The 10,469-nt window shown below is 39.2% G+C and overlaps 1 protein-coding gene across 1 annotated transcript in view; it reads left to right on the top strand.

Annotated features, from left to right (window-relative positions):
* Nucleotides 1-4,964, top strand: part of si:dkey-112e17.1 — a 41,529-nt gene extending 36,565 nt beyond the window's left edge. Inside the window, exon 7 of the mRNA XM_042487780.1 lies at nucleotides 3,495-4,964. Coding sequence (XP_042343714.1) covers nucleotides 3,495-4,202 — 708 coding nt within the window. The 3' untranslated portion in view covers nucleotides 4,203-4,964. The remainder of the gene's footprint in view (nucleotides 1-3,494) is intronic.
* Nucleotides 4,965-10,469: the final 5,505 nt, after the last annotated feature.

Genomic DNA, 10,469 nt, shown 5'->3' on the forward strand with positions numbered 1-10,469 from the left:
TGTCATAATTTAAGGCCCAGAAAAAGTGCCAAAAATAATCTAGCACGTTGAAAAAATGGAAAAAAATCGCATGCTATAGTATGGCAAAAATGTCAAATTTTGACATGTCCCAAAAATGACAAAAACAACATATTATAGCTTGTAGAGACTCGTCATAGTATACAAAGTGAAAAGAAAGAGCGAAAAAAAGCCAAAAATGTCTGAATTTAGCATGTTGAAAAAATGGCCAAAACTTGCATGCTATAGTATGGCAAAAATGTCAAATTTTGACATGTCCCAAAAATGGTTGAAAATGACATTTTATAATGCGTAGAGATGCAATATAGTATACAAAGTGAAATCAAGCCAAAAATGGCCAAAAAAGTCATAATTTAGCATGTTAAAAAAATAAGCCAAAAATTGCATACTATAGTATGGCAAAAATGTCAAATTTTGACATGTCCAAAAGATGGCTAAAAACAACATATTACAACATATTATGTTATATCTTGTAGAGACACGTCATAGAATACAAAGTGAAAACAAAGGCCAAAAAAGGACAAAATTGTCATAATTTAGCACGGTGAAAAATTGGACAAAAATCCATGTCTATAGTAAAAAATGTCAAATTTTGACATGTCCCAAAAATGGCTGAAATTGACATATTATAGCTCATAGACACGCATTATAGTATACAAAGTGGAATTAAAGGCCCAGAAAAAGGCCAAAAGCGTCATAATCTAGCACGTTGAAAAAATGGAAAAAATCGCATACTATAGTATGTCAAAAATGTCAAATTTTGACATGTTCCAAAAATTGCTAAAACAACATATTATAGCTTGTAGAGACGCGTCATAGTATACAAAGTGAAAAGAAAGAGCAAAAATGGCCAAAAATGTCAGAATTTAAGCATGTTGAAAAAATGGCCAAAAATCGCCATCCTATAGTACGGCAAAAATGTCAAATTTTGACATGTCCCAAAAATGGCTAAAAACAACATATTATAGCTTGTCGAGACACGTCATAGTATACAAAGTGAAAAGAAAGAGCAAAAATGGCCAAAAACTAAGAATTTAGCATGTTGAAAAAATCACATGCTATAGTATAGCAAAAATGTCAAATTTTGGCATGTCTCAAAAATGACTGAAAATGACATCGTATAGCTCATAGACACGCGTTATAGCACACAAAGTGGGATCAAAGGCCAAAAAAGGCCAAAAACATCACAATTTAGCACGTTGGAAAAAAGGCAAAAATTCGCACACTAGCATGGCAAAAATGTCAAATTTTGACATGTCCCAAAAATGCCTAAAAACAACATATTATAACTCATAGAGACGCATCATAGTATACAAAGTCGAAACAACGGCCAAAATTAACCAAAATCGTCGTAATGTAGCACTTTGAAAAAATGAACAAAAATCGCATACTACAGTGTGGCACAAATGTCAGATTTTGTCATGCCCCAATAATGGCTGAAAATGACATATCATAGCTCATCGACACGTGTTATAGTATAATAAAGTGGAATCACAGGCCAAAAAAGGCCAAAAGTGTCATAATTACATTCCAAAATATCACAAAATCATAGTATAGACTATTGTCCAGAATGGCATAAAAAAAGTCATCGTATAGTAAGTCATCCAAAATGGCATAAAAATGTCATACTATAGTATGAATTAGTATGAATTATCACAAAAAGGTCATAGTATATCATAAAAAGTCATAGTATTGTATGTCTGCCAAAATATCATAAAAAAGCCATACTGTAGTATGTCGTCCAAAATGGCATAACAATGTCATTCAATAGTATGTCGTTCAAAGGGCATAAAAAAGACATTTTTTAGGATGACATATTTAGGACGACATAAGATAGTATGACATAAAAATCTCATACTATCTTATGTCGTCCTAAATATGATAAAAAATTAGTCATACTATAGTATATCATAAAACATAAAACAAAATATCATAGTACATTGTATCGTCCAAAATATCATTAAAAAAGTCATACCAAATTATGTCGTCTGAAATGTCATGAATATTTTAGTATGTCATCCAAAATATCAAAAAAAGTCGTGGTATTGTATGTTGTCCAAAATATCATATAAATGTCAAACTATAGTATATCGTCCAAAACGGCATTAAAAATTTTCACTACAGTATGTTTCCCGAAATGGCATAAACAAAACCATACTATGGAATATTGTCCAAAATGTTACAAAAATGTCAACACGCCACAACAGTATGTCGTTCAAAGGTTTACCACTGAATAGATGTGAGTGAGGAAGGTGGGTTGAAGGTGGAAGAGGGACATCGTCTGTCAGGCTAGTCTAGGAGCATGTCCTTGTGGCCGGGTCAAGGGAGAGTCAGTGTGAGGGTTCCGACTTGGTGTGTGTCCACCTGATCTGATTCCAAGCCTGCAGCCGTGCCTAGAACGAGACATGGGAGAGGCGTGCACATGTTTCAAGAACAAGAAATAAGGGGGAGAGGGGAGGAGGGGACCAGGGAAGGGGGTAGGGACAAGGAGAGGGAAGGATGAGAAAGGGACAATGCAGGAGCGCGAACAAACAAGGGAAAGGGACAGTGTGTCGAGAGATCTGAGAAAAATAGAGCAGGATGGGTTGACCAGATATAAGTTGGCAGGCACGTAATTAGCGGTGTGGTTGAGGTGTAGTCCTGCCCGCAAACTAAGTAAACATGTCATACTATGGTATGTCATCTGAAATGGCATAAGAAATGTCATACTATAGTATGTTTTCCAAAATATCATAAAAAGTCATAGTATGTCGCCCAAAATATCAAAGAACCCTCATATTATAGTATATATAAAATATTATAAATAGTGGTTATATAGTGTGTCATCCAAAATAGCATAAAGAAGTCATACTATAGTATTTAGTCAAAAGCGGCATAAAAAAGTTATACTACAGTTTGTCATCCAAAATATTATTTAAAAAAAGTCATAGTTTCATATATACTCTCATATGGCATAAAAAGCCATAATCTAGTACGTTGTCATAAAAACGACATACCACATAAAAAAAGGCATAAAATTGTTCAGAGTATAGTATGTCTTCCAATACAGCATGGAGAGTCATCCTTTAGTCATCCGAAACCCTATAAAAGAGACCGTATGGGCTAGTATGTCATCCAAAGCAGTATTAAAACATCATAGCATTATGTGTTGGCCAAAATGGCATGGAAAAGTCATAGCATCTAATGTGTGTTAAATTCTATTAAAAAGTCAAGTGAATCCAAGTGGATGTCCTTCAAGGTGTTCTTGAGATATTGCTTTCACGAGAATGCAATGTACATGCAGACAGAAGGGCAAACCTGAAACCTAATTTCTGGTCTCGGCTGTCGCTGGCAGGTTCCAGTCTCCTGATATTGTGCACACTGGTTCCATGGCATGGCTTCTTGGGAAACGTGAATTTAACGTAACAATATTTAGTGTTATTATTACACCTATGCTTTTCCTTTCATCTAAATGTTTGAATCTCATGTCATTCCAGGCTCCATCCAGTTTGGTGGCTGACCGCAGAGTGGACAACAGCAGGAGGGTCTTCTCTGATGTTCACCTTGATGCTAAGGCAGACAACAGCACCATATCTGACTCGTCCATCAGCAATGCGTCCTACCCCCTGTCACAGCCGGCCCAGAGGCAGCGGCGTCTCAACTCCACGAGCAACCTGCGGCGCTCTCGTTTCACAGGGCCTTGCTTTGGTCTGCTTTCAGGGACAGCAGACTCAGCGAAGGCCTCTGTGGCTCCTCATACCCAGGGCTCCCCCTCAGAACCCAGCTCAGGCTCCTCTTCCTCCACCCAGTGTCAGATTGAGAGTGGCCAGGCTGGAAAGAGGCGTGATTTCCAAGGTGAGGGGGACCACATCAGCGTGCCGGTATTTGCCATCTCTGAGGAGGAGGACCGGCAGCCTCTGGTCTCAGCTGAGCATGTGAACCAGAACTCCACCTCTGCCCTGTTGAATGGATTGGTCAGGGGGACATATGAGGGGAAAGGGCCTGTCCTTGGAAGCATCAACCTCAGTCCGAAGAACCAGAGAGCCAGACCGGAGTGGAGGCCATGGGGGAGCCAGGTGTCAGGAGGGGTCGGTCCACTCCCTTCCAACACGCTCACCACCACGATCGAGTCGAGCACAGTCAATGACAGCCAGCCGTCTCTAAGTCAGTCCACAGCGCTGTGCAGTGTGAGCAACCAGATGTAACCATACATGCTTTAAGTTGGTGTGAGCAGGGACTCTGCTGGGCCAGTTATGCATCTTTGAACTCTGTTAGTGCCACTTTGTTAAACATATAACCTTCTTTAATTTCTGAAATCAACTTTTACAAAATGATTATATACTGTAGCCTCCTGCTGACAAATATAGTCTTCTCACTCTAGTTGTTTTCTATTTTGATAAATTGTGTTTGTACAAAGATGAAATATTATGCTGCTTATTATGCTGCTCTGGTATTATGTGTTTGAAAAACATGTCTGATTGCAAACATGAACAAAAAAGGGTTTTTTTTTCTGAGCGAGTATTCCACAACTCCCAACTCTTAGGAGCACTTTTTACCCAGATTTATTAACCAGTTTGATGCTATTCATTGAGTTCTAACACTCCAACCATTGCACTTTGCTTTCAGTAGCTCACTCTTTGTGGATTTTGCGCTGCTGTGTGCCAACTTTCTGCTTTTGGTTCTTCATGTGGTTATTTCTTTAGTGCAAGCCTACAAATGCTCAGTTACTTATTACCCAAAAGTGTTCTGCAGCGCTTAGAACGTACATTAATATTGATGTTGTAACAGTATAAGCATACTGTTTGTACTCCTGAGGCTGATGCTGGATTATAAAAGGGAAATCAAAATAAAGCATATAGAGTACTAATATTCACTTTTATGTAGTGTAAAGAGAGAACTAGCAATCACGATAGTATTTAAAATGAGTTATGAATATTGTTAAGGTTTAATAAAAGCTATGTCATTCACGTGTTCTTGATCTGATGCAACCTCAAACACACTTGGGTCACACTTTTGATGCGCGCACTCAGATTGTCTTTGGCAAAATTAAAAATACTAATGCTAAGAAAGCAATTTGACATAAAGGGACAGAAATTCTTAACTCTATTTAATTTGACCACTACTTAGAATAGGTGACATTGCAGATATCGTAATTTGCTAACCTGCACTCTCATCAACAGATATTAAAGGATTACTTTTGGGATAGTTAGTTACTTTAGGAATAGTTTTGGTGTTGAGCACAATTGCGAGATGACTCCGCTTTGATCAAGTGATGTTATGCGACTTCTCATCCGCGATAATATCCCAAGAAGCATGGCGATGGATGTTCAAAACTAGCTGTTGTTATTTACAATCAAAAGTGACGTAGGAATGTTATGCGAGCGATAATGAAAAGGCCAGTCGTGGGAGCGGCCACGTAAGAGGGTGTTCTGGGAGGTGATAGTCCATTTTCAAGGTACAAGATAGATTTCTTAAGTAAAATCTATCCTTGATCTAACTTCATCTTTTGGAGGAGGAGTGTAGGAGTCTCATAGTCTGGGGAATGAAGCTGCTCCGTAATCTGTTGGTTCAGCAGCCGACACTTGTGTATCTTTTTCCAGATGGCAGCAGGGTGAACAGGCTATGGCTGGGGTGGCGACTGTCTCTCAGTATCTTTTGGGCTTTGTGCAGACACCTCACTTCACCAAGGTCACCAAGTTTGCTGTCAAGCTGAAGAAGGAGGTCTTTTGGGCTTTGTTGGCCCAGGGGTCTCCTGAAGCAGCAGACAGGTACCGGTTGGCAAGAGCTGATGGGGTCACCAGAGCAAAACCTGTGTGGGAGGAGTTCAGGGAGGCTATGGAGAAGGACTTTCAGTTGGCCTCAGGAAAATTCTAACAAACCGTGAGACGTCTCCAGAAGCAGGGCTTGTCTCAGGCTGTGCTGAGCAGAAGAGAACTGCTGACCTGGACTTCAGATATTGTTGAGCGGTGGAACACTTCCAGGATCTCCTGACGTTGAGCAGTAGGTTGTTCTCTGTGCACCACTCTGTAAGAATGTTGATTTTCTCCCGGTATAAACTCTCATCGTTGTTTATAATACTGCCGATGATGGTGGTGTCGTCCACATACTTGACAACAGAGTTCTCCTGATGTCTGGGAGTGCAGTCATGGATGCACAGCGTGAACAGGAGGGGGCTGAGCACACAGCCCTGAGGAGCCTTGGTGTTGAGCACTAATGTGGAGGAGGTGTGACTACCAATCCGAACTCTCTGGGTTCTGCATGTGAGGAAGTCCAGTATTCAGTTGCAGGGTCTTGTACTGATACCCAGAGTGTTAAGTTTTCTGTAAGGTTTGCAAAATATGGCTTTTTAGAATCGCCTGAAATATCATCTCATGCTAGCACAAAAACTTTTTTGTGATAAACAGGAGATTTTTTTAAATTGAAGTTTCCTTTTGGCATATTTTATATTTGCAATTTATTTCAATTTGCGCAATTTGAGGGTTAATGGAAACCTGCCTAATGAAAGCAGCTTTCTTGTGTCAAACAACGACATTATTTGGCACAGAAAAATTCAGACATCCAAGTGAAGTCAAGATTAGCAACACACATTTTTAAGTCAAACTGGACTTTTAAGGTAATGACAAATACAAGTCAATTACATACAGCGATATCAGTCTTTTGATTTGTAAAGATAAACGAGCAAATCACATCTGTATGCATTTCAAACACAATCTTAGCATTGCTAATACAACAAACAGGGTAACAAACAGGATAAAGAGGCATTTATCAAACTCTCAAATATATCTGTCAAACACAAGTCCTCACATTTTTTTAATGTGCCTAGTTTTACTCTATAGTGATTTAACTAAAAATCAATTATAGTCTACACTAACTGTTAAAATAGTGCATTGCATACAAAGTTCACAGGCATCAGTGAGGACTGATGTGAATGTGACTGATGCTTGTTCAGTCTCCCATATCGTTGGGAGATGTGATGAGGTAGAATGAAACCTGCCTCTCCCATACTGCTGAGCAGCCTGGTCCAGACTTTTGCACACAAAGTGAGTAAATATTTGCCTTAGTATACAACATGCCCTCCCACACCTCCACCCCGGAGAGACTGCAAAGCACTTTTTCCAAAGCCTCTTTATTACCAATTCCTGATTGGAGCGGCTTGGGACTGTTGTTGGCTTAGGGTGCCCAGATCTCCGGTAGAGAATAATTAAAACTCAGCCACTCTGTCGGGGGATCGACTGGGCTTGTGCTGAGGGCCTGAGCCGCTGAGGAATGCCAGTGTGGACCCACCATGACTCAGGGGGTAAAAAAAAACAAAAAAAAAAAAAACACCTAAAGCACCTTGCTAACACCACAAATCAACCGCAGCCAGCAAAGTGCCCATGCACAACCCCATCTTGCCACCAACTCTCATATAAGCGCTACATTCCCAAAAAAAACCAAAAAACCCATACTGTATCATTATGGCCATTTTTACTAATACTATCCAATTAAAATGCACATAATTCTTTAAAACTATCAGGGATAGCATAGCATTTTTCTCCCTACACCTCATTTTGGAGCGAGACTCGTCATATAATTACACATCAGATACTATGAGCCAGAGTATTGACAACCTGACTTAAAAAGAGGCCTTCCAGTTTGTGTGAAAAAAGTTATGTGCAAATATCCTCACAGCTGTACAATTTAAACACACACTAGCAAACATTTTTAGACATCTTTAGTGCGTATTCTTCTACATCTACTCAAGGCCTAAACAAAGGCCTACATTAACATCTTCTGTTCCCCTGTTCCCCACACATTATTAATAGTGATCCTAGAAAAAAGACTTTATCCTCACATTTCACTATGTATAAGGCCTCTTGAAACTAACGTCTGGATGCTTCATTTGACTAGAGTGAGTAAGTCCAAAAAATAAAGGCTGATTTGTCGATTTTCTTTTCTTTTCTTTTTTTTACAGTATCAATACTAGTTGTGCATGTTTGCATGATGGAGACTTTCTGACACTTGGGTGATGATAGTCATAAATGAGAGGTCATCAGACTTGAACATGACTGTTTAGTGACATATTTACACCAAATATGCTTAACCTGCACTTAAACCAACAAAACAGCAGCTTTGTGTACCTGAGGAGGCAGAGAAAATCTAAAATTGAATCCTCTATCTGAACAAACCTTTACTAAATTCTTGAGAGGTCAGGTATAACATATATTACTGAACTACAAATGTAACAAAATAACATGCTCCCTTTCTGGTGGACCACCACAGGACCTTATTTCATTAGTTGATTGAGAAAGACAAGTCATTTTTGTAACCATTTGAATTGTGCCATGAATTATAATTATGTTTGTCATTTAAAAGACAATTTTCCAAGTCAGGGAAGTTGCATTATGTCAAAAACAGTTAAAGTATAGCACTATAAGAAATCCATAGTTTGAAAGACTACACAAGTTGCACGAGTAATGTCATAACTGTCTCTGAAGCTACAATGCATGTATGGTTTCAGTCAGGCCCCAGGAAACCCCACTCAGCCTTGCTTCCACTTTTTCCCCATGGAAACTGTTGAAAGGACAACTTGAACTGCAAACAAGGTCAATAATGTCTATTAAAAAAATTTGACGTCACCTCAATGTGAAATCTGTGGGCTGACGAAGGAGTCTTGCTACTCCTTTTGCTTCAAGGCTGATAAAAAGACCACAAGTCTCTGGATAAAATGTATCAGGTAAGATCATATTACATTCATGCATTGAACAAAGCTAAGTTAGCTAGCTATTTAGCTGGTGTTGCTGACATATATTGGGCGAGATGAAAGATGTAGTTCACTGAGCGGTGTTACAGTAGATGTATAATATAACTAGAAACCAGATTTTAAAAAATGGTGCCTATTCATTCCAATGGCTTTGGTCACCTGGCACACATGTCGAAAAAGTTCTTAACTAGTTTACTTCTGCCTTTCATGGCCCATGCAGTATGCAGAGTATTTGCAGAGTATTGCAGAGTGTTTATCCTGCTGGCCCCGCCCATGAGTTCCTCAAAGCCTACATTTATAGAATTTACACTGCAATGGCATGACTGATTTTTAAATCACTTTTCTCATCTTGAGGAAAGTTTTACAAATATAAATCTCCATGGATTAAAAATTCAAAATAGAAAGAGATGTTTGCAGTCTGAAATGTCCTTTTATTAGGCGGGTTTCCATTAACCCTCAAACTGTGCAAATTGAAATTAAGAATATAAAATACGTCCAATGAAAACAGATCAATTTCGAAAAAAAATATTTATTAAGAAAAGTTTTTACGCTCGCATGAGGTGGTATTTATGGAGATTTGAAAAAGCTGTATTTCGCAAAACTGCAATAGAAACACTTTTTTTGCTTTTATAGGTGACATGATGCTATGGCTATGTGCTTGTCAGTAGGAACTGGCTCCCTCAGGCATGATGCAGTCGGAGCTACAAGAGGTTTTATTGCATCACATAATTCTTCAAAAGTTGAGTGGATCATCCGGAAGTTTTGAATTGACCATCACCTCCCAGATATCAATCATAATGTGGCCACTCCCTCATATAAGGGGCTTGCTTTTCCATTGTCACTCGCATAACACGCCTATGTTGCCTTCAGTGGGAAATAATGAATGCGGTGGCTGCAATAGAAATAAACCTGCTAATGTTTTGAACATCCATCGCCATGCTACTTGGAATGTTATGGTGAGAGACGAAGTAATGAAATCGCGGGAAAATTGTTTTTCAGCTGTGAGGGATTTTTTTGCTGCAATACTGAGAGTGACCACTGGAAAAAATTGGAAGCAAAGCAGAGCGGCTGTTTTGGGTGCCGGAGATTCACACAAAACTTAATGGTGATATGACAAATCGACATTAAACTGTATTTTCTGACTTACATAATGATATTTTAAATGGACAAACATATATGCAATTCATGGCACAAATTCAAACAGGCTCAAAAATGTATTTGTCTCTTGCTGCTGACAACCGTAGCTTTTTTTTCCCCGAAATAAGGTCCCATGGGAGACAACGAAAGTTGAGGTACTTAACCTCTTTACTGGCATGATTCTTTAAACTGTCAGTTCTGTACTGTGTATCCTGTAAAACTCCAGGGGCCGATGCCTCTTAACACAACAAAACATCACCTCCAGCATATGTAACCATTACTGGTTTCCTGGAGTTTACATAGAGTAACTCTGCATTTCATCACAGCTTAGCCCTTAATGCAAGGCTTGGAGAAAAGTGTCCCCTTCTACACTACGTTAATCACCTTGGAGATGATTATCCAGAGCAAAGCATAAAAAAGAGGCCCCCGTGCCCTCTGACAGCGTTACAAAACATTGATCCCCTTCCCAATCCTCTACAAATATCACATGGGATTATGATTCTACCCTAGCACATATGCATGGTTTTAACCTGGCTTTTTGCCCTTGTCTGGGAACACAGCAATGGAACAAGAAAATTCCCTAAGAAGTGAC

The sequence above is a fragment of the Plectropomus leopardus genome, chromosome 6 (assembly GCF_008729295.1).
Source record: "Plectropomus leopardus isolate mb chromosome 6, YSFRI_Pleo_2.0, whole genome shotgun sequence".
Taxonomy (NCBI): Eukaryota; Metazoa; Chordata; class Actinopteri; order Perciformes; family Serranidae; genus Plectropomus; species Plectropomus leopardus.